This window comes from Lathyrus oleraceus, chromosome 6, assembly GCF_024323335.1.
Source record: "Lathyrus oleraceus cultivar Zhongwan6 chromosome 6, CAAS_Psat_ZW6_1.0, whole genome shotgun sequence".
NCBI classification, from domain to species: domain Eukaryota; kingdom Viridiplantae; phylum Streptophyta; class Magnoliopsida; order Fabales; family Fabaceae; genus Lathyrus; species Lathyrus oleraceus.
The window spans coordinates 1,757,451-1,783,226 of NC_066584.1; the positions used below are offsets into that span (position 1 = coordinate 1,757,451).

Consider the following 25,776-nt stretch of genomic DNA (forward strand, 5'->3'; position numbering starts at 1 on the left):
CATCACCATTGTCATCAAAACATGTAAAAAAAAATCCTCCAAATTAAATATCAACAAACTTATTTATTTAATAAAAATGTTGAAATGAAACTGAATATGATAATATTCTTTTCTTAGAAAATCTTTAAAGTTCGTGAATTGAGAGAATTGTTGTAGAGGTTTCATTGCTCACGAAAACCCAAACAACCCAAACCCGTAGCGCTCAGAACTAGGGTTTCGAATTTTTCTTCTTCCAAGGTAAGTAAATTCCTCTCCTTCCAGAGCTAGAGGCAATCGCTGCAATATATTTTTCTATGATTTCTCAAGAGAAATTTGTTATTATATTTTGCAGTACGATTTCAATTCAATGGTGTGGAGGACTTTGTTGCGTTCACACGCGCGTTCATTTGCCACACGCGCGTCACAGTCCCACCATAACAACCACCGCGAAAATCACAAGTTCCTATCGCCGAGCTCCTTTGTTGGAAGCTGGCAAGCTCCGAAGGATCCTAAGGAAGCCGAAGCAATGCTTGCTCAGCTTCGGAGAGACTACGCAAAGCAAGTGAAAGAGGTTCGGAAGGAATACATAAGAGAAATGGAGGCTATGGCGTTGGAGAAGCAACGGAAGGACGAGGCTCGGCGGGAATCGCTTAGAGTTGCTAATGAAGAGCGTAAGAAACTTAAGGCTCAGGCTGCAGAACTTAGAGCTCAAGAACGTAACATTGCTCAACAACAGTTTCGAGAAACCCTTGTAAGTCATCTTTTCAATTTATTAATGAATGTGAGGATTTTTTTTAGATGAATTGAAGATGATGAAGAGTTTATTATGGTTTGGATTAGGTATTGTTTGGATAAACAACTTAATTAAGCACTTATAGCATAATGCTTATTAGTATTACATATCTAATGTATGCTATTTATATAGCAAAATATAAAATAAAGGCAAACTATTTTTATATTTGCAATAAGCTTTTCTCATCTGCTATACAAAAAAAACTGTGGAACTAAGCTACAACAAGCTTATGGACAAATCATAAGTTGTCTGCATACGCTCTCCTAAATAGTTTCACGAGTGTTTATGTTGGTAGATAAACTCAAATAAGCCAATTGAAACGGATAGAAGTAAGCTGAAAACAACTTATGGACAAATCATAAGCTTTTTTCATAAGCTATCCCAAACAATTTCCCAAGTGTTTATGCCAGGAGATTAGCTCAAATAAAACAATCCAAATCCTTTTCATTTGTATGCATTGTGAGTGTAACTTATATTCAATTACATATTCCTGTAGACATATTTATGAAGATATTTTAGGAATGATCTGACAAAGTGATACTATGGTGTAATTTGTGTATAAATATATTACATTGTCTGCGTATATAAATTAATCTCATTACAATTTTGCTTCAAATATACAACTATTTATATAAATTAATCTATCATTACAAATTTTGCTTGTAATGTAATGGTCAAATAGGGAGACATCTATTTAGATTTGCTTTTCCTTGGTTTGAAGTTTGGATATATTGTTTGAAAATTCGTTGTTTATGTTTGATTTTTTATTTATTTGCACTTGTTTGTTTTCATTACTTGTTATTAGTTAGTTTAGTTGTTCTTGGTTTTCATGAGGTTTATCACTATGATGTCTGCTGATGTTGACCAGCTATTTAGGAAACGTAGCATTCTCATTAACTAGTAAAGATCTCGTACAAGAGCACGGATCTAAGAAAAATAGTGGAAAACATCTGTCTGAAATTTGAGCACGTGTCATTAGGGTAAACTTTTTGTATGATAGGTAGTCTCCTCCTTCTGACGGCTATGATAAGCTTTGTATTAGTGTTTCATTAGTGCTGTCCAAATCCTAAGCATGTCTTTTATACTGTCCCTGTTTTAATTTGACATGATATTAGACTCTTGTAGTCTTGTTGTTGCTAGTTTACAATAGGCTGGTCACTGTTGTTTATGGGCTGGGTATATGTATCACAACTCAAAATCACCTGCCTAATGACTTCGATGAGAGTATATGTCTCATTTCATTACTGTTTAATTTAATTGAGAAGGTAGCTGTTAAATATATAAAACCAAATGGATGTTGGGGTTGTCTAACTCTATAGTTAACTTCCTAGCAACATGTAAGCGAGTGCAAATGGTCATAAGCTGGACAAGAGTAAAATGAACCTGAATTAACTTGTGTCTCCTTTTTTATGTTCATATTTGAGATTTTTAAATTCAACTTGTTCTTTTTTAACTTGGTCTAAACTTAAAATTTTAAACCTTGAAGTCTACTCTTGATGCAAGATAATGTTCTGTTAATATTCTTGTCCTCTAACTAACCCCTAAATACATTTATCATGCCTTACTCTCTGAAAAGTGAAAACATTCTATATCTACAATATGTCTCTTTGGTTTAATACTTACATAGACCTATTTTTGCTATAGTTAAGGTGGATTTCACATTGATAATATGCAGGTTGGAGAGTCAATGAACTTTAATGACTAGTTTTACAATCATAAATTAAGCGTCCATGTTGTGTTATATGCATACCTCACAGTTTACCAGTCTTCATATTCTAACCAACATTATTGGTATAAAATTTCCAAGACAAACCAACCACATTTTTTTGTCTTTGTACTACAACTATCTCTTAATTGATGCATTTGTCGTCCATACTGAAAATCTATATTCAGATAAGTTATGTAAGTTGAACTTATTTCTTGTTTCCTTTAATTTTATGTTTGAGAGAAACTTTGATCTAGTTCCTCTACACAGTGTTTGTTTCATATTTTTCAATAACCTAGTCATTGTTGGTATAGATTTTGCTTATTGCTATTGATATATTTCATATGTTCGTGAATCAGTTAAAAGAGAGAGCAGAGAAACTTGAAAATTGGAGAATGAAAGCCAAAAAGCATGATGAGAAGAAGGCCGAGAAGAAAGAATTATTGCATAAGCGAAGTTCATTGTGGGTTGATGAAGCCGAACTAGAGAAGGAAATAACGAACGTTGTAATTGCTACAACATATCTTTGAGCGGTTGAGCCCCTTGCGGTTTCATATCTACTGGGCGAGCCCCAATGTTCAAAGAAGCCTCAGCAAAATAATTCTTGTATGTTGAGTATAATATTATGTGCTTAGTTGTCGTTTTACACTAGTTGCATGATAAAGCATGAACACAAGTCTTTAGTGGGTTGGTTTTTCGAATTTTGAAGTAAGTGCATAAGCATGAATTGCAAACCATGCTGCAATCTTTTACATGACTTGGTAGAACAATCAGGTGGTGGATCTCATGCAGATTCCCTTCTGATTGGGAACATTGTGAAACAGTGCTTTGATTATTTTCTTAATGGCGTTTTGTTAATTCAAACGGGTTGTTTTGTGGATGATGGGTATGCATAACATGTGTTTGAATCTAAAATTCAATATTTACTTGGAGAACTCCGAATGAATTCACTAACTGTCTTCTTCTTGATGCATTTCTTGCTGTAGACAAACCAATTGCTTTTAGATGCTTCCGGGGTTAGCCATCAGCCTCTCATGACTTCCCATTTCTGCAACCTTTCTGTGTTGCAGCACTGCAATGCTGTCTGCGTCTCGAACAGTCGAGAGCTTGTGAGCTACCAAAATTTGTCATCCGACCTTCCATAAGCTTATCAAGAGCTTCTTGGACAACTCTTTCTGATATTGTGTCCATGGCATTTGTTGCTTAATCTAACAGAAGAATGGATGGGTCTTTCAGAATAGCTCTAGCAATTGTTACCCTTTGTTTTTGTCCTCTTGATAACTGGACTCTTCTCTCACCTACCTCGGTTCTGTACCCTTCAGGCATTCTACTAATGAATTCATGAGCATTTGCTGCTTTGGCTGCCTTCATTTAAACAAAGAGACATGTCCCGTCTATGCTCACTCGCACGTTCCGCTTAAGCATGCTTAAAAATGGGTCGGAGCCGAGTCAACTTAGGAAGTTGATTTCAAAATCTCACTCCGTCCTATTTATTGGCTGGCTAGCGAGTTGACGAGTTGACCGTCGAGCAAAATATATTGTAACACGTTTTTCAATTAGAAATCAAATGTTTGGTAAAAAAAATTAGAAATCAAATTTAACATTTAGAATTTTGATATAATTGAACCTGTATTAGCAGAAATACAAAGATAAGTGATATGTTCAGATTCTTTTCTATATTGGTAGTGATGAGGAGAGTGTAGAGATAATTTTTCAAGATTGGAAATAACAGTCGAGTACAACAAAATATGTATGAAACTAATCCAAGACAAACTACATAATTAACAAATTCAACATCATATTATTTTATTGTATGGTTCATTATTAGACAAATAAATAAATTAAATAAAATAAATATTATGAGATTTTTTTAATGCACTCTATAATTTAGCAAGGCATCTTGTGAAAAGTCAAAAATACCTCTAAAATTTAGAGATTATCTGAGATTATCTTCAAAAACACTCCATGTACATTTTCTTTATAGATTTGTTTTTGAGTCAGGTCTTAATTTTATAATTAAATTTAGTTCAGAAATGTATTTTCTTTCGGAATGTCTAAAAAAATAGTATATGTTTTACTATAACAACTTTTATTTTCAATTGATCGTTATATAATTTAATATGAATAACAACTTTTATTCCCAATTAATCGATATATAATTTAATATGATGTAGAATATTCACAATAAATAATTATGAGATTTTAAGCATTATCACATTAAACTAATTTTTGGACAATTGAAATTGAATGTTTGCCTATTGACATAATTACATGGTTTCATTTTTCAGATTGATGTAGAAGAGTTATTAAAGCGAAGAACAATTATCTAAATTGATGAAGAATTTAAATGTTAATTAATCATTTTTTCATTGTTATTTTTCTTTGATTTAATTTGTTTTATTTGCATTAAAAATTGAAAGTCATTGCTAATTGTAATATCTGATTATAACTTATTTTAAAACTTAAGAATGTATATGGGTTTATTTACTAAACAACTCATTTATTTTTAAGAATGTGATTTGTTTTTATACAAATTTAACATATACAGGTTTTGGAAACACTTCAGAAATGTATTTTCAACTTAAATTTAATTATAAATTGAAGGTGTAACTAAAAAAGAACGAGTTGTGTGTGTGCATGAGCTACGTCTAGAGATATATCTTCGAAATCTGAGGAGCGTTTTTCTATTTTTTATAGGATATTTTTCCATCCATAAAAAGAACGAGTTGTGTGTGCATGAGCTACGTTCAGAGATATATCTTCAAAATCTGAGAAGCGTTTTTCTATTTTTTATAGGATATTTTTTCACCCATAAAATAGAATGAGAAATTCCTAATATTATTATTTTATTTGATTCGCGGGCCAGCCCGCCTTGTCTTCGTCCTGACCCGTTTTTTCAGCGAGTTGAACGAGCTGAGTCAATTTGTTTAATTAAGTTGAAAACTTCAGTTCAACTCAAATTTAACATGCACAGGTTTCAGAAACATTTTTAAAATGCATTTTCGAATTAAATTTAGTCATAAAATTATGGATGTGAGTAAAAAACGAATGAGTTATGTGTATAAAGTGCGTTCGACGATATTTCTCTAAAATCTGAGGGATATTTATTGATTTTCCATAGGATATTTTTCTACCCATAAGGTGGGATAAGAAATTTTCAATATTATTATTTTATTTGATTCGCGGGCCAGCCTGCATTGTCTTCGTCCTGACCCGTTTTTTGAGCGAGTTGAACGAGTTGATTTAATTTGCCTAACTTCGGTCCAACTCAGTTAAAATTGAGACCTATTTTATTATCTCTAATTTCCAATTCATCCTCTTTTCATACTTTAGGTTCTCATAATTTGTTATGCCTGTTTGAATAGAAACATGATCTTAGATGAAATATTATAGTGAAAATTGATTTATGTAACTAATCCTATTAAGTAGGATAAAACTGTATTGTTGTTGTATATTTTTATAATTTGTTCCTGTGAACAAAACAGGTTCTTGTTGAACCAATCTTATTCTTTGCCTTAATGATCCTCCTTAAATTTAATGTTTCTATCGCATTCATCCATTAAAGTTAGGGTTGTGTAAAAATATGATTAATCAAACTATATTACTAAATTGAATTGCATTGCACCATAAAACAACTACTGAACCACTTGAATGGTTAATGAATTGAACCATTTAAATCAAACAATTTAAATTCAATTTAAAACCGATTCATAACCATTTTTTTTTATAAATTGCTTTAATTATATAAATAATTTTTTTATTAAAATAATAATAATAATTATTGAGTGTGAAAAAATAATGAAAATTAAAAAATATTTGTAATTATGAAAAATAAAAATAAAATTAGAAAAAAAATATAGTTTTTTTAGAAAAAAAAATCTGAAAATAAAATAGTTTTTATTCTATAAAAGTAAAATTGGAAATAATTTTTTTTATTCATTAAAAAAATATAAAAAAATTTAAGAAATAAATTTTTTTAAATAAATAATTTTTTTTTCAGAAAATAAAAAATTTATTTATTTTTTATAAAAAAGATTTTTTTAAATAAATATTTTCAAATATAATAAAAAATTAATTTTAAATTAATTATTTTTTATAAATTTAAAAAAATGATTTTAAAAGAAAGCAAGTTATAAATTTGGTTTATAATTGTAATTTTATTATAAACTAGTTTATAAACACAAACCTGTTATAAATTAATTTTAAACTTAATTGAAACCATTTTAGCAGTTAACTGCATTTTTATTGAAATGGTTATTATAAACTGAATTAAATTATAAATATGGTTTGGTTCAGTGCAGTTCATGAACCATGAACACACCTAATTAAAACTGACTTAGAAGTATGGTCATAAGATATCATTACAAGAGCAATCACAGTGCTCTTCCCCGAGACATTTTGGCACAGTATTGCAAAAACCTTTCCTGCTGTGACTTTGAGGTTCAAGTTGTGAAATATGATTTATAAACACAAACCAGTTATAAATTAGTTTTAAACTTAATTGAAAGCATTTTAGCAGTTAACTGCATTTTTATTGAAATGGTTATTATAAACTGAACTGAATTATAAATATGGTTTGGTTCAGTGCAGTTCATGAACCATGAACGCACCTAATTAAAATTGACTCAGAAGTATGGTCATAAGATATCATTACAAGAGCAATCACAATGCTCTTCCCCGAGACATTTTGGCACAGTACTGCAAGAACCTTTCCTGCTGTGACTTTGAGGTTCAAGTTGTGAAATATGGTTATATCAAGTCTCACTGGAAATATGGTTATATCATAGCCACAACCACTCAGACAAAAATAAGAGCTACAATATCAACTTCTTGCTTGATCTTGGAAGTTTGAGTAGAGCAAAATACAATCAAGTGGAATATCTATATGACTCGTTATCGATTAGATTATGTCTAACAAGGATTTGTTTTCCTTTTAAAATCACCATTCTACTGCGGCGTTTTAGGATGAATGAGTTAGGATATGACCCCACATTTTTTAGATAGTCATCAAATTCTATACATTAATATTTAACACATTGATCTAATCAAAGTATTTTAATATTCTCACAGAGTTGATTTTATACTTCATTCTTGAATTATTTGAACATCATATGTTCATTAGATACTCATATTCATATCCATATTTATTATAATCACTAGTTAATATGATTTGAACATCATATGTTCATTAGATACTCATATTCATATCCATATTTATTATAATCACTAGTTAATATGATGAAGTATTGAAAATATCCTATGTCAAATGTTTTCACTGATCCACATACATCAATATGAATAAGGGGCAAAATATTATTATCTCGTTTACATTTTTTTTTAATTGAGTCTTTGATTCTTTTTTTAATAAACAAGATTCACATGACTAAAATAATTTCCAATCAAAAAAGTATAAGAATCTATAGATATGGAGTTTGAAAATATGTTTCTCATCTATATTTCCTAAAGTACAATGCTAATGTGATTCAACTGGTATGATTTAATCCTTTTAGAATTAGTATTATAGATTGGCGTTTTGAGATCAAGGATATAAAATTCATTACTCACTTGTACACTAGTATTGGAAATATCATTCAAATAAAATATCAATATTTATTTTTTATTATAAATGAAAAATCAAACTTTTTCAAACTAAAAATAAGTTTCATGTTAACTGCATGTACATAGTAGCAGTTCTCCAACCGAATAATGAAACAACTAGGTAAAGTCAATTCAGAAATTTCTATGGCTAAAACAATAATTTTGACTCCATTGCCGACTCTGAGATCAACTTCACCTTTTGAAAATGTTGTACTCCTTTTGAGTTCCGACATATTAAGAAAAATATGAAAACCATATTCAGTATCTAATACCCATGATGTACTTAGAGAATATCTTCTTCCAATCTTTAGTCTTACCACAATGGAGGAAATTGCTCTCCTTAGCCACACCACTACGAGGGTTCAAAGCACGACTAACATGCTTAAGCTTGGAGACTTCCTTGTCATTTCCGTTAACCATATATATGTTGGGCTTCTTGTTATTATTATTGGATTTTCTATTGTCGACCATCAATGTGGCTTTTTCCTTTCCTTTGTCAATGTTCTGCTCAGCTGCTCTTGACATGCCTAACAATTTTGACAAATATTTTCTCATGTCATTCATGCTGAAGTTTAGAAAAAATTGATTGAAGTTGTCATACAACGATTGCAGAATCAAATCAATTACAAGATGTGTTATAAGTTAAAATTCCAATCATTCAAGATTCTCAACATACCCAAATATTTTAATTATGTAAGGATCTTAGTGTCTTTAGGTGTTCGATCATATTGTATGCCTTTATATTCTCATATTACTTATGAAGCTCGTAGTTCATGATAGCCAACATGAGGTAAGAAACTTTCACAACTTCATTAACATTTTTTTTATAAGCATCCATTTAAGCCAGGGTAGAATTATTGGATAGTTCCTCTTCAGAAAGGGCCCCTCGAGAACATATAACTTTTTCTCATGCTTGAGGACAATCCTTAACTTTTTCTCGAGACAACTCTTTATTCTAATTTATCATATGAATTGTTCCCAACTATTGCTTCTAAACCTTTCAATATTACTTTTATTAAGTTAGATCCAAACAATATTAGTATTAACTTTATTCCACCACATCTTACTATTTCATAAAATTTACTTTGCATTGGTCGAACTCACTTTTATGATATTAGTCTTGATGAGTGCTAATTATAAGAGAAATAGTTGAGAAAGATCTCGAGATTAACGAATTGAATAGAAGCATGATCTTGAATGAAATATTACGATAAGATTTGATCCATGTAGTCGACCCTAATTTTGTGGGACAAAGATCAATTATTGTTGTTGTTGATCTCCCTGTAACTATATATCAATTTCACTGGCTTTTATATAAGCTACCTCACATGTTTATGTATCTTATACAAAACCTCTCTCACAATAACTATATATCATGAATCATACATACACATATATAGAAAATAAAAACAATATGGTTATGGACTACAATTGTTCTCTCAAGCTAATGAAATATCTTAATTAAATCTCCGAACGTTCTTGCTTCTCAAAACTTTGACCTTCATGGTTGTTCTCTTCAGATTTTCCTACTTGTCTTCTCCATTATATTACATTAATGAGAATACTTGTTTTATGTAGGAGGATGTAAGATGAGAAAAGAATGTGCAAACATAATAATGAGATAAAGATATAACACACATGCATTATTTTAATAATTGATAAAACAAAATTAAAATTAAAATACTAAGACCATAGTCATTCTTCATACAAAAAATGATAGTAACACATATTTTTTTATCAATAATTTTTATTGTTGTGAAAGATCAAAGAACACACTTCACGGAGTTAGCAGGGGTTACTTTGTATGCTTCCATATAATAATAATTTTTTTCAATTGTATCATTTCTATGACTAAAACAATTTTTAGTAAAACTAAATAACAAGCCGTCTTATTTCAGCTGGTAGAGCACGTGGCTTTTAACCATGTGGTTGTGGGTTTGATTCCTACAAATGGTGAGATGAATGTAATTTGATGTTTAGGTTTTTTATTTTGGTTTTGTGCCATTCATTATGGAAATAATATTATGCATCAAAGTGAGTTCGAAGGAATTCTCAAGAACTACAAAGAACCCATTCCAAATGTGCAAAGCAAAAGAGCATTCAAAAAAAGATGACGAGTCTCTTCAAAAATATTGTTGCAATAGCTACAACATGACACTGTTAAATATGTAATTATTTGTGTTGAAGTCGAAAATAGTGTATTTGTATTCGACGGATGTCGAAAGGTATTTTAGTGTGTGTTGAAATAACATGCGTCGAACAGAGTATGTATTAATTGTATTTGACAGAAAGTTAAGTACAACCTATCGAAGCATGCAATCGAAGCATGTAGCTGTCGAAGGAGTCGACAGAGTCGAAGAAGATTGACTTAGCTTAGTTTTAGTTGAGTTATTTATTTTGTGATTACTTAGAGTGCAAATAATCTCATCTATAAATAGAGATAAACTTTATTTTATTTGTATTAAGCGAGAATAATAAAATTTATAATAACTTTACGTAGTTTCACAAATCAAAGTTGTGATTAATACACATTGTAGCAAACACTTCGAGTGCAGTTTGCACAACAATATATTTTTCTTCTTTCTCTAGAATTTATCTTTTATCTTACTTTCAATTGTATTATTTTCTTCTTTCAATTTTCTGTGTATTGTAGAATCATCATGTAGCCAAGGAATGGTTGTTTCACATGGATAAAGGGTGAAGAACAAGAGGCGTGATCAATCAAAAAGATTTATTCTTGTTCATCAATATTTATTCGGTTAACTTCAAGATTGGAGTTTTCACAACATATGTTATCTAGAGCACTGAATGTGTAATCTTTCGGATGCATTGAATCAAGATGAATAATTCGAACGAATATTTTCCAACAAATCTTACAATCTTGAATGGTAAGAATTATGAAAATTGGTGCAAGCAGATGAATGTTGTTTTCTATTATCAAGATATTTGGAATCTCGTTAAGAATGGAGTAACACCAATTAGAGAGAACGCTAAGGATGAACAAAAGGTTGCACATAAAGATTTAAAGAATAAGGATTATAAGGCCCTTTTTTAATCCATCAATGCGTTGATCCGAAAAACTTTAGGAATATTGGTAATGTGGATTCAACAAAGAAAGCATGGGAAATTTGGAAAAATAATTTTGAGGCGTTTAGAAAGTGAAGGAGGTAAAGCTACACAAAATATATCTGAGCCCATCGCATGCTCAAAGCTACAATAAAGTCGCCATAAAACTTTATTTATTCTCGAAGGAAAGGAAAAACATCGATAAAACTCAGGGGAAAAGAAACGGGTAAAGAAGTTAGATATATAAGGGGAAGGTATTAACATCAATCACATCTATTGTACTCAACGAGAACCGTTTTGATTTTTCTTTGGAAGAACGAGTGTTACTATCTAAAGATTACTTGCGAAAAGGATAAAGTGAAAAAAGAATAATAAATAAATATGTTGGCAGAGGATTCAAATCCTCGTGCCTACGTATCCTCCTCATGCAATAAAGAAGTCAGAGCTCCATAGTTATGGTAGGAAATACGAATGCGTTAATTGTTTTTAATGAACAATGTTAACGTTTACGTCCTACAGTCAACTTGCTTGTATGCTCGAGCATGAGAGACTTAAGAGTTTGTTTATTTACAATAGAATTGATGCGCTTGGATCAGACTCTAGTAGTTAAACATTACTTGTATGCTCGCGCATGGAGACTTCAAATTCGTTCACGGTAGAATGGAAGTAACATATCATTTCTAAAAAGGTTTGAAAACAAGATGATTCCCAAAGGCAAAAAATGAGTTTGATGAGTTGAGTTTGTTTTTATTTTGAAGAGAATGTCTTGATTTGAATTGCATTAAAATCTATAAATAGAAATGAATACTTTGAGCGACTGGGTCATTCGTCATTTACCCAAAGATATTCGTAATGAGGATAGAAATGCTCCCTCTCACCACTTCTTCATTGCTTAAGGCTCGTGGCGTACAATTCTAATCGTATTTTTAAGTTTTTTTGAGTTTATATACAAAATGGTTTTAGTCTTAAACTGAACAAAGAAAAGAAAGGGGAAAAGCCAAGAAGGTTGAGAGATTGATCTCCGGTCTGCATGCCACATCTGTATAAAAGGACTTGTCAATTATTCAATTTAAATTACACTAAAGTCTATGAGTAGAGGTGAATACTATGAGCAACTGCGTCATTCATCCCATACCGAAAGATGTTAATCTTGATAAGTGTAAATTATAAGAGAAATAGTAAAGAAAGATCTCGGGATTAATGAATTGGATAGAAGTATGGTCTTGGATGAAATATTACAGTAGAATTTGATCCATGTAGCCGATCCTAATTTTGTGGGACAAAGATCAATTGTTGTTGTTATTGATCCCCTATAACTATATATCAATCTCACTGGTTTTTTGTATAAGCTATCTCACATGTTTATGTATCTCATACAAAACCTCTCTCACAATAACTATATATTATGCATAATACACACATATATATAGACAATGAAAATGATATGGTTATGGACTACAATTGTTCTCTCAAGCCAATAAAAAACCTTAGTTAAACCCACAAACGTTCTTGTTTTTCAAAACTTTGATCTTCGTGGTTGTTCTCTTATGATTTTCCTACTTGTCTTCTCCATTATATTACATTAATGAGAATACTCGTTTTATATATGAGGATGTAAGATGAGAAAAGAATGTACAAACATAATAGTGAGATAAATATATAACACACATGCATTACTTTAATAATTGATATAACAAAATTGAAATGAAAAGAGTAATACCATAATCATTCTTCATACAAAACAATGATAGTAACACATCTTTTTTTTTATCAATAATTTTTATTTCTGTGTAAGAACACGCTTCACGGAGTTAGCATGGGGTTGAGTTGTATGCTTCCATATAATAATAATTATGTTTTTCAATTGTATCATTTGTATGACTAAAATAGATTTTAGTAAAATTAAATAGCAAGCCGTCTTAGCTCAGCTGGTAGAGCGCGTGGCTTTTAACCACGTGGTCGTGGGTTCGATTCCCACAGACGGCGAAGTGATTGTAATTTGATATTTAGGTGTTTTTGTGTGTGTCGAAATAGCATGTGTTAGTTTTATACTTTGTAGATTCGGCTTTGAGAAAGTGAAGGAGGTGAAGTTACGTGAAATATATCTGAGCGCATCGTACGCTCTAAGATATAAGATACAATAGAGTCGCCATCTAACTTTATTAAGAACCGTTTTGATTGTTCTTTGTAAGAACGGGTGTTAGTATCTAAAGATTACCCATTAAAGGGATAAAGAAAAAAAAGAATAATATATAAATATGCTGGCGGAGAATTCAAACCCTCGTGCCTATTTATCCTCATCGTGCAATAAGGAAGTCGTAGCTCCGTAGTCCGTGTTCTACAATCAACTTGCTTGAATGCTCGAGCATGGGAGACTTATGCGTTTGTTTTTTTGCGATAGAATGAATGCGCTTGGATCATACTATAGCAATTAAACATTACTTGTATCCTCACACATGGAGGCTCAAGCTTCATTCAAGATAGAAATTCATATCATGATCCCATTGAGTATCGTAGTTTTTCTAGAACACTTAAATACTTTACTTTTACAAGACCTGATGTCGCTCATGTCGTGGAACAAGGATGTTTGTTTGTGCAGGATCTGAAACACAACATATGTTTCTTTAGTGTGTCATTCAATATATTCATGTCACTCTTGATTTCTCATTACATCTATATATTTCATTAATTTATAAGTTCGTCACATATAGTGATGCATATTGGGGTTGATGTACAAAAACTAGAAGGTCCACATATGGGTATGGTGTATATCTTGGGAACACCCTCATCTCTTGATTTGTCAAACAACAACTTACATTGTCTCATTTCACTATTGAAGCATAACATCGTGGAGTTGCTAATATAGTATCTTATTCATGTCGGCTTAAGAATTTTATTTTGGAACTACATTGCTCTATGTCGAATGTTACATTAATCTATTGCGATAACTTAAGTGTCATCTAACTCTCTGGTAATCTCGTTAAACATCAACCACTAAGCACATTGAGATAGGTAATTTCTTTTTGCGTGAGAAAGTTTCCCGTGGCCAAGTTTGTGTGTTACATGTCGCTTGACGATACCATATAGTCGACATCTTCACCAAAATCCTTTCACAACAACTCTTTGATGATTCTCGACTTAGTCTGAACAACCGACAACCTCCACTTTTGACTACGAGAGTGTATTAGAATATGTAAATATCTTTTATATTTAGCAAATATTTTCTATATTTATTATATATTCATTTGTATTTATTTAGAAAATCAATCTTATTAATCGAGCGATTACCAATGGGATTTAGTAATGTATTGATAGTTAAGATACTCTTCTATATATAAGGCAAATATTCTCAGACATTGCGATTGGAGACTCGCAATATCTAGAGGATTGCAAAGTCGTAATTTCGTATTTTGTAAAATTGTCTTCTTATTTTACATGTCATAAAATATCCATTATTGCGATTGCAGACTCTATATCTAGGAGTTTTATTCGACGAAACAAGTCGTCTTGCAATTGGAAACTCTTAGTATCTAGGGGGTTGCAAAGGTTGTAATTTCGTGTTTTGTAAGAGATCATAATTTAATAGAATTGTTGTAGGATCCGTCATGGGAATTATCACATTTAAGGGTATACAATTCGTTGTTATAGGAAGTGTTAGTTAGCAACTTAAAATCAATCAATCGCACTCTGCGCACATTTCATAATCGTCACACACTCACCACCCCGAATTCACAAGTGCAATCACATTGGTAGTTATATGAGATTAATGTGATTCTTGTGTGATGATAATTTTACTTGCCACATTGTAATTTTTGTTGGCACAACTACTACAACAAATATTTTATATCCACAAATAATGTATGAGACTTTTTCCTCTAGCATGATCAGATATATCCATTTTTGGAAAAAAAAATCAACAAAAACATAAAGAAAACAATACATGTGAAAATAAGAAATGAAAGAATGGTGATGTCTCATGTGTGCGAGGTTGATATATAAGACATCAAGCGAGATTATTTTGCTGGAGTTTTTAACTTTTTTTTTTTTTGAGATTATTTTGCACAGAGTTTAAAATTTACACTAAATAGCTAAATAAAAAGAAAAGGAAAAACTTGGTCTCTCCATGATAGACCTATCAAGGACACATCGCCATAAAAGAATGCAGTAAACAATTCAAAAACATGGAGAAATCAACAAATACATGCATTAAACATCATTTGAGATTATATACATTTAGGGGAAAATAAAACAATACATTCAAATACATGCATTAAACATCATTTGAGAAGATTATATACATTTAGGGTAAAATGAAACAATACATTTTATCCTTAGTCATTTTTCTAGGGTACTATTTGAATTCCTTCTAGGAAAATCCAAAAATTAGTTCACATAGTAAACAACAACACTCGCTTGCCCTGATACAATAAAACTTCATGCAATCCTAATGCTTTAGCCTCTTGACCCCAAAGTGTTTTTAGCTTTTACATATGAAGCAATTATTTATTTTTGGCATAAACCATAAAATTTGTCTGTTGCTTAGGACACATAAGGGGCCAAAGTCAAGACATGAATAATAAAATGCCAAAACCCAAAAAGGCAATAAAAAAAGCACACTGTACCTATCTTTATGGATCATTATCTCAGGAAATCATGCATTTAATACTTCTCGAATTTAAACCTCAACATTTTTTGTACTCACAAATACTAATTTCATATATTTTAAATAAAATAGCATATCAGCTAATGATGTGGAATAACCCATAGAAATTAGTTAAAAAAATTAATATTAAAATTTTATCATTTAATATACAGTGTAATTTTAAATATATGTCATATTATTTTAGAGTTTAAACAAAAATAGAAATATCAAATTATAATTAAATTTAAGAAAATTAAATTTAAATATACAATTAAAAAATATTTTTTTAAAATTATTAATTTATAAATATTAATAACTTATTTACATTATAAATACTAAATATCATAAACCATCAAACTATATTAATTTAACTCAATTATTATATATCAGTTGAGCTACTCTATCCATTTCTATTTTTTTTCTAATTCATAAAATAATTTGTTTAACTTTGTACCTTAAAAATAATTTTTATTTTATTTTTTCTTTTATCTTTTATTTTACTTTTTTGTAGAATTAATTGATTATAACTAATATTTATCGGTAATTTATAAAATAGTTGATTTTAGTTTTTATATCAGACGTATTAGTGAATAAAAATAAAATATTTAAAAATTGAAATAATTTATTTTAATATAAACTAATTTTACAATGATTAAAATAAATAAATAAATCAAAGATAAAAATACTATAAAAAATATTTACAAATACCAAAACAAAATTTAAAAAAATATATATATTTTATGAGATGAATCACAAATTTAAATTAATGCTGATATCTAAAATATCTTGAAAGAATAATGTTGCCGACAGTGATAACAAATTCGTTGTCAACTGTATATGTGGATATGAAGTGGCCTATGATATAAGGTAAAGAAACAATGCCCAATTAATTATATACCATTTTGTTTCACTTTCAACATTATTATTATTATTATTATTATTATATATCTTCCTTGATTTTTCTTTTTCCAATTTCAGAAACTTAATTCAAATCACTCATTCACACAGCAATTACATGTTCACTTCAAACTTTCCACTTTTGCTATGAAACCAATTTTTGTAGCTAACTAGAAATTGAAAGTGAAATTGGAATGGGAATTTTAAGTACCATAACTGGTTTCTTGGGATTTGGAATTGGAACTTCAATTGGATTATTCATTGGTTATTATATTTTTATATACTTTCAATCAATACATGTTAAGGTTAGTTACTTTTTTCAATTTAAATTTTTATTGCTGTTGACTTCTTTTTGTATGAGATCTATGAATTTAGTTTTCAGATGGACCAAATTGAAATTTGGATAACATAAAGGACTGGATTGAAATTAATATGACTTTATTTTTTTATATGATTTTTTTCAGGAACCTACATTTAGTCCTTTGGTTGAACAAGATTTGAAAACTGTGCAACAATTGCTTCCAGAGATACCTCTTTGGATTAAAAATCCAGATTATGATCGTGTATGTATTCATTTTTTTGAAATTTTTTAAGTTTTTTGGAAAAGTATTATGTGATTATTGATTAATATTTTTGTTTTTTTGTTGCAGCTTGATTGGCTTAATAAATTTGTTGAGTATATGTGGCCTTATTTGAATAAGGTATTAAGATTTTGTATTGTTAATTTGTTATTGATGCAATTATTTTGAATTTGGAATTTTGAAGAATTAGTATTAATTAGCAGTAGTTGAATGTTGTAGGCAATTTGTAAGACTGCAAGAACTATAGCAAAGCCAATTATTGCTGAACAAATTCCAAAGTATAAAATTGATTCTGTTGAATTTGAGGAACTTAACTTGGGTTCTTTACCACCAACTTTTCAAGGTTCTATTTTCACTTTAAATTTTTCTATTTGTTGGTGATTTTGTGTTTACTTTGTTTTGCTTTCCGTTTGTTTTGTTAGTTTTAGTCAGTTTTAATTTTGCATCTAATGTGTTTGTTAAAAAGCCCCAAAAGTGTTTGGCTTTTTTGGATACTGTGTACCATGTGGTTAGAATGGTCATATTTGAGATCACTTTTAGTCGAAATGAGATGCACAAGTTAAAAAAATGATTCGTAATTGGATAGATTTTAGACCATGTTGAATATTTTGATGTGAACAGAGCGGAATAGAATAGAGCTGGGTGGAATGGAATGGATATTTAATGTTTCATATGTTTCATTGTTTGGATATTTAATGACGGGGCAGAGCAAGTTTCTCATTCCGTCCAAACTGCTTTGGTTGTTAGTATTCAGATTTTGGTATTGTAATGCCCTTTTGGCATCTATTTCGTTTGTGTGCAAGATTGCTGCGTATTTGGTGGCTTAGTTATTTGTGCTATATTTAAAATGTGAATGGAGAGTGTCTCAACACAATTTGCTTCAAGCTTGTGATGTATTGACCTTGTTTATGATGAAGTTTGTTTACAAACAACTTTTTTTTAGAGCTCTCTGAAAACAGCTTTTTTAAGCATTTTGTGCATGAATCTTTTTCAAAAATTAACTTTCACGATCCAATTTTTTTCCTATCTGATCCATGAATATGACCCTTTCAGCGATGAACTAGTGTAATAAGTTTAGACTTATAATGCTTATGTTCACCTAAATATATACTATGGCAGGAATGAAAGTTTATAGTACTGATGAAAAGGAATTGATTATGGAATTATCAATGAAATGGGCTGGGAATCCTAACATTATAGTTGCAGTTAAAGCATTTGGATTGCGAGCCACAGTTCAGGTATTTCATTAATACCTTCACCCGTGCACCTTTTTAACAGCAAAAAATGCAAACATTTTGAAGGATCTTTATATGCTTTAAATTAAACGATTGCAGGTTGTTGATCTTCAAGTATTTGCTTCTCCGCGCATAACACTGAGGCCTTTGGTTCCTAGTTTTCCTTGTTTCGCCAATATTTACGTGTCTCTCATGGAGAAGGTATATATGATGTTTATTTCTTAGGTCTTGTTTGGATAAACAGGTTAATTGAGCATTACATGTTGATTCATCGTTGCAGCCACATGTTGATTTTGGACTAAAACTGCTTGGAGCTGATGCAATGTCTATTCCGGGTCTTTACAGGATTGTTCAGGTAGTATATACAATAGCACTTCCATTAATACCATGCCTGTAACTCTACAAAAAAAACTGTGATATAGTGATCGACTTAACAGCTGATTTAAAGATCGAAATAGTCAAATCAGTCTCTAACATCAGCAGTTAGTGGTCGATTTATTTAGCAAAATCATTTAACAATTGATTTAAAGACCGGTTTGGAAAATCAGTCGCTAAAGACACTGAAATATTTCGGTCGTGATTTTGTTTGTTAAATAGAATTTTTTTTAGTAGCGTACAATTTTAGCATTGATATCTTCTCTTGCCTCTTCATTTCAGGAAATTATAAAAGATCAAGTTGCAAAAATGTATTTGTGGCCTAAAGCATTAGAGGTGCAAATAATGGATCCAACGAAGTATGTATCATTTTTTCTTCCTGTAATCTATTTATTATACATTATTATTAGGTGTTAATTTGATTGCTTAATTTAACTTATTTATATAATTTGTCAGGGCAATGAAAAAGCCAGTTGGAATCCTTCATGTGAAGGTTGTGAGAGCATTGAAACTTAGAAAGAAAGATATAATGGGAGCATCAGACCCTTATGTGAAACTTAAACTTGAAGATGATAAACTTGGTTCAAAGAAAACAACTGTAAAATACAAGAACTTGAATCCAGAATGGAATGAAGAATTTAAAGTGGTGATTAAAGATCCAGAATCTCAAGCCTTAATGCTTACTGTTTTTGACTGGGAAAAGGTATGTAGTATATGAAGATGCAAATCTAGACTATAATTGGATGTGAGACTACATTTAAGAAAAACTTAGAGGGTGTGTTGATGGAGTGATTTAAAATTTTTGGGAACTCAAATATTTTAATTTAATTCTCTTTATTTATTAATATTTCTGGTTAGTGTAATTAAATTCTTCGTTCTTTAACTATGTTGGGTTATTTTTATACAAGTTTTCAGGTAAAAGTGATTTAAATTGAAATTGTTAAAGTTTTGGGTCAAATTCAAAATTCTACAAAAGTTGAGGGACTAATTTGCAAAATTAAAATTTTAGAGACCAGTCTGTATTTTATTTTAAAAAGTCCATCCAAACAATGTACTAATTTATATTGAAAATTTTGAATTAGCCCGAAATTACACTACCTTGTGAAATTCTCTCATAAATATATGCTCAAAATGCTAATCAAGCAACTAATATTTCATTGCATAATAATTTCTTGTAACATATTTTTGAGCATGTTATTTTAATTTCTTATGGTCAATTAGGTTGGGAAGCATGAGAAGATGGGTATGAATAGAATTCCCTTGAAAGATCTTACACCAAATGAACCAAATGAACTTACTTTAAAATTACTCAAGACAATTGAACCTAATGATCCTGAAAATGAGAAGTCGCGTGGAGAGCTCGTCGTGGAGGTTACTTACAAACCTTTTAAGGAAGATGAGTTATCTAAGAATGCAGAAGACACAAATGCAATAGAAAAAGCTCCTGAAGGAACACCTGCTAGTGGTGGTTTGCTTGTGATTATCATTCATGAAGCTGAAGATCTTGAAGGAAAACACCATACAAATCCGTTTGCGCGACTTTTATTTAAAGGAGAGGAAAGAAAAACTAAGGTATTATATTGATTTATAGTTTGTTGATTTCTGATTTATTGTTATCAAAGTTATTAAAATTTCTTAGTATGAACAACTTGATTTCTAGAAAATATGCATCACGTTTGAGAGAGTGATTCAATCATTGAAAACGACTTATATTTGTTCACTTATATAAAAAATACGAGTATATTTTATTGATTTCTTCATTTTAGTCTCTACTTAGTTTAGACTAGTACTCAAATTCATTGTTAGATTCATTGTTGACTGAGTTGTTTTAGACTTTATTTGAATTTAGTTTGACAATTGTTTATGGAAATTGAACAGCATGTAAGGAAAAATAGAGATCCAAGATGGGGTGAAACATTTGAATTTACGCTAGATGAACCCCCCACAAACGAGAGGATTTATGTTGAAGTGATAAGTGCCTCCTCAAAGCTAGGTCTACTCCATCCTAAGGTAACACTAAAGATCAATTCATGCATAATAGATTAGGGCTCTATTTCACTATATATGTTTTTCTTATGGTTTTTAACATTATTGTTAATACCTTGTTCTAACCAGGAAACACTAGGATACGTGGATATAAATTTATCTGATGTTGTTAGCAACAATAGAATCAATGGGAAGTATAATCTTATTGACTCTAAAAATGGAAGGATTCAAATTGAGCTTCAATGGAGAACTCCCTAATGAATTAATGGCAATATTGTGGTACCATTGTGAGTTTGTAATGTAAGTAACATTTAAGTTTGTAACATTTTGTTACTCCCTTTGATCTCTTTTAGTTGTTGTTTTTTAGAAAGAAAAAAATGTTTTTATTTGCATGTTGTACATTAATACAACATTAAGTATTATTTTGTCAATAATACATTGACCTCTATAGGGTCAAACACATTTAGAAGAATGGGGTAGCTTGGCTATATCCCAAAAAAAATTGAATAAGCAAGCACTACTTGATCGCAATAATACTACTTGATTGTTGAATTTATTTATATTTTATTTTGACACTTTTAGTCTCTATTATAATTATAGAAAGAAAAAGTTTAGCAAAAATATTACATTTATTTCTTCCCGTCTTATAATAGATGTCATTTTTTTTTATTTGTCTTAAATTATTTATTCTTTTAAAATATTAATGACAAAATATGTTTTTATCTTTAACTATATCATTTGATTTAGATTTGTTTTCTTAATTATTTTTTGTGTTAGATTAGGATAAATTATTTTTGTCTTATTAACGAAAAATTTAATGATTGATTTTTAAAAAAAAATCGTTAATTAGACAAAAAGAATCAATATGAGGCATTTTAAGAATTAAGATATCAATATAAATAATTAAGGAGTGAATCTAAATTCAATAGTATAATTAAGAGATCAAAAAAAATATTTTATAAATATTAATTTATGATTTATTATATTTTTCACTAATTTACTCTTGTATTTTAATTTATTAATAACTACTCCACTGTTATTAATATGATCATATTAGTTTTATCTAAAATTAACATAGTTAATCACTATTTTAAAAAGTGAAAAAAAAAAACACTTGATACGAAACTAATGGATGACTTTAATGTTATAGTTTAGTGATTTGATTCAACTTGAATTCTTGTCATCACACTCCCTCTTCCAACAATTGTGCTTATTTAGTAGTGGTTTGAAATTTTATTTTCTTTGTTGCTTTAATTTAAATAAGAAGTTTATTATATTCTTTATTGATTAAGTTGATGGTCAAATATACTTTTTGTGCCTACCAAATTCATGAATTTTAAGTTTAGTCCTATAAAAATAAATCAGTCGGCCATATTTTTTATACAAGGATTAAATATTATTATAAAAATTAATATAATGAAGAATGTTCATGTCTAAGAACAACAATAACAAGTAAAATAAATATTTTAATATTTTTAAATTTGAATAAAAAAAATTAAGTTTCTCAGCTTCCGAATATTTATAAATATGGTTTTTTTATATTTTTATGTGAGTGGTGAAATCCAATTGATATAAATTTAGAGAGATGATGGAGAGATTATGATTCTTTATTCTAAAAATTTAAAATATAAATTAGGATATCTAAAGGGATTGATAAGCATTTTATATTTGGGTAGAAAATAAGAGATATTTTTATGATTTTGGAAGATTAATTCTTTGTTATTCTTATTGAAATCTCTTATAACAACTCCTAAAGTAGTCTCTCTCTCTCTCTCTCTCTCTCTCTCTCTCCTCTCTCTCTCTCTCTCTCTCTCCTCTCTCTCTCTCTCTCTCTCTCTCTCTCTCTCTCTCTCTCTCTCTCTCTCTCTCTCTCTCTCTCTCTCTCTCTCTCTCTCTCTCTCTCTCTCTCTCTCTCTCTCTCTCTCTCTCTCTCTCTCTCTCTCTCTCTCTCTCTCTCTCTCTCTCTCTCTCTCTCTCTCTCTCTCTCTCTCTCTCTCTATATATATATATATATATATATATATATATATATATATATATATATATATATATATATGATGTGTTCTCGTCTTTTATCTTCTTCTAGTTTGTTTTCACTATTTAGCCTATTAATTTTATTTAAGGTTATTTATTTTGATTGTCATTTGTTTTTGTCCCACACATCAATGATTTTATGTGAATCATTATTTCAATTTTCACAACAAATATAATGACTAAAGGCACTCCTTTTTTTATAAAAGTGTAAAATTGAATAAAATTTATGTATGAATTAAATTTAAAACATATTTAATATTTAAATTTAAAATATCAATTAAAATAATATATTATTTGGGTTAAATATGTTTTTGGTGCTATAAATTAGACAATTTTTGATTTCTTAAATATTTGATCTCCTCGTTTTTTTACTATGGTTCCTTAAACACTAGTAGAGTGGAAATTATACTGATTTAATGACATGAATTATATTACAGTGTGAAACAGAAAATAAGTAGTAATTTGGTGATGACCACCGTGAAAGTTATCGACACAATAATAGGCTTCTTCGGTGATCATATAGGGGGTGTATCTGCAAAACTAACACTCAAACACTCAAACCAACAAACTTATAGGTGAAACTTACAAGTATGTAGTGAATTGAATCTTGGTGCGACGAAGAATCTCACTTACAAAGGAACATCGGTTAGAACTATCCCTGATGAATGTGGTGTCTTGTACGAGGGACCATTGGATAACCCATAGTTGAGATGAACAGGTGTCTCGCTTTTCTGCATGACTCTCCAACGCGAGCCCACCTGTTTGATAACTTGAATGAGTATGGTTGGTGGATATGGCCTTCTAGTTTGGTCGGTTTGATTGGGTCATTTGACTAGTCCAAACCAGTCCAAAACAACTTTATCTTTTTTATGATTGTATTTTACAGATGGGAGTGATGAGTCAACACTTGCTTTCAAATAATAAATATGTAATTCATTTAAAATAAATAAATAATATGGTCATTTTATTAAAAAAATAATCGAACAAATAAACCCTAAAAAAATTTGCATTGGGGAACGAAGAGACACAACTTGAATAAACATGTTTCTTGAAGAACATTATATAGAAACTTTGGAACGCATACCCAAAAATTAGGAACGATTTTTTGTAAAGTGACCGAAAACAATTGTGAGGAAGAAATTTTGGAACATAAACATAGAAATTGGGAACAACCTTGTTGTTGATTTTGAAAAAATTGTGAACAACATTGTTATCGGGGTCCATCCCGGTCCCTTAACTCTTAAAAAATCAATTTTTGTCGCTTATCTCTTCAAACAGTGTCATGTTTGTCATTTTTGTTTGCTTTGTTAGTCAAATTCAAATCTAATGGTTACGCATTATCCACATGGAGCTGATGTGGAAATTAAATTAAAAAACACATCTAAATAAAGGATTAGGTAGGAATATATGTTTTATACCATTTGCAAATTTCTATTCAAAAAATCTGAAGACACGAGCACTCATGAAGAAGAGATGAAGACGCTAGAGAACACAAATGCCTATGCGAAGTTGAAGGTGAGAAAAGTGATTTGTGGAGAATACGACGACGTATGCCCATTTGAAGCTACAACTTTCATGAAGGTTAGTAATTTCTATCCCCTTTCTAATTTAGATTTTAGGGTTTTCACGTACATATGTTTTAGGTTTTAAGGTTTTTGTGTACATTTGTTTTAGGTTTTACTATTAATGAAGAAGCTTATAAACATATGATGAAGACTCCACCCATGGCCTGGAGTAAATCATAGTTTAAGATAGAGACAAAATGTGACTATCGACATAACAAGAGCGTCATAACCATTTAATAGTGTAATTCTTAAAGAAATGGCTAAGTCATTAGTGACAATGTTAAAGAAATTAGAACCTCCATAATGGAAAAGGTGGGCAAGTAATAGGATGATACTTTCAAACTCAGGTTATGGGGATGTTTTATCCAACAATAAAAGGAATATTGAGAGAACTAGCACATATACCAACATGTGAGTTGTAGGGTAATTCTTCATTATTTGTTCCTCATGTGTTACTTTTGACACATTTAATCATGTAATTTGATTCAATATAAATTGTTGTAGGATGCCAACTGAGACATATTTGATGTCAGGCACATTGAAAATCAAGGAGACAAGTTTTCAGTCAACATGAAGGAATATGTATGCTCATGTAAAAAATGGAAGCTCACGACCTTGCCATGTGTTCATGCAATTGCATAAATAAAAAGCAAGAATCTTGATGGCTAACCAATTTGAATTTAACCATTTTCTCATACTTTGATAAATTTATGAAACTTGTGATTTTAATGTGATAAGATGGAGAACGGTCGTGAATTTTAAATATTATTTTAGTTGGGATAAAATTGAAACACAATGAAATGAAAAAGTAAATTAATGAAAAGAATAGAAATTGGGGGGGGGGGATGGGGGGGGGATACTCTTTATATGACTTAGAAAGTATGATAAGCCTTAAGTGAAGATCACCACAAGAAACTTTGTTTCTTTATAAGGTCAAAACATGGTCCAATCCATAACCAACGGAGCAAAGCTATCAAAATCACACAATGTATTTGTTTAACAAAATTCAACTTGATTTTTTATTCATGATAAGTTCCTTATTTATAGGTAAATTATAGCTTGTTGGATTCACAATAGTAACTCATGAATTCATAATAGTAACTCATGAAATGCTATCAATTTTAGCCCGTTATTCTATCAATATTGGTTTGGGGAAGAAAGGTATCACACTAAAAGGTAGTGGAGAAAGTGGATATTGATTGCCTTGATGAATAGCAATTTATAGCCATTTTGATCAATGCAACCTTACATTTCTCCATCTCCCTCCTTCAAAGCTTTGTTTTTCTTTTCTTCTTCCCATTATTTGAATGGAAAGGGAAA

The 25,776-nt window shown here is 30.1% G+C and overlaps 2 protein-coding genes, 1 non-coding gene and 1 pseudogene across 5 annotated transcripts; 3 read left to right on the top strand and 1 right to left on the bottom strand.

Moving 5' to 3' along the window:
* LOC127093450 (UPF0329 protein ECU05_1680/ECU11_0050) lies at positions 1–4,154 on the top strand. 2 transcript variants are annotated; one of them, XR_007792555.1, is made up of 4 exons: positions 1–237; positions 332–730; positions 2,837–3,083; positions 3,464–4,154. XR_007792555.1 is itself a non-coding variant. In XM_051032376.1 (3 exons), the coding sequence occupies exons 2-3, from the start codon at positions 347–349 to the stop codon at positions 3,005–3,007; spliced, it is 555 nt and encodes a 184-aa protein (XP_050888333.1). In that variant the 5' UTR covers positions 1–237; positions 332–346; the 3' UTR covers positions 3,008–3,357. The 2 variants fall into 2 exon arrangements, 1 of the variants encoding a protein (XP_050888333.1); XM_051032376.1 differs by lacking the exon at positions 3,464–4,154 and having other exon boundaries at positions 2,837–3,357.
* Positions 2,837–8,600, bottom strand: LOC127091466 (ABC transporter B family member 13-like; annotated as a pseudogene).
* A 4,454-nt stretch (positions 8,601–13,054) lies between these two features.
* Positions 13,055–13,127, top strand: TRNAK-UUU (transfer RNA lysine (anticodon UUU)). The gene has a single exon. It is a non-coding gene; the product is annotated as a tRNA-Lys (tRNA).
* A 3,585-nt stretch (positions 13,128–16,712) lies between these two features.
* On the top strand, positions 16,713–21,413 carry LOC127093451 (synaptotagmin-2). Of its 2 annotated transcripts, XM_051032377.1 has the most exons (12): positions 16,713–16,985; positions 17,145–17,243; positions 17,331–17,381; positions 17,481–17,604; positions 18,381–18,499; positions 18,596–18,697; positions 18,777–18,851; positions 19,154–19,230; positions 19,328–19,574; positions 20,093–20,443; positions 20,750–20,881; positions 20,987–21,413. In XM_051032377.1, exons 1-12 carry the CDS (start codon positions 16,875–16,877, stop codon positions 21,113–21,115), a joined length of 1,617 nt encoding a protein of 538 aa, XP_050888334.1. In that variant the 5' UTR covers positions 16,713–16,874; the 3' UTR covers positions 21,116–21,413. The 2 variants fall into 2 exon arrangements, with proteins under 2 accessions (XP_050888334.1, XP_050888335.1); XM_051032378.1 differs by lacking the exon at positions 17,481–17,604 and having other exon boundaries at positions 16,958–16,985.
* Positions 21,414–25,776: the final 4,363 nt, after the last annotated feature.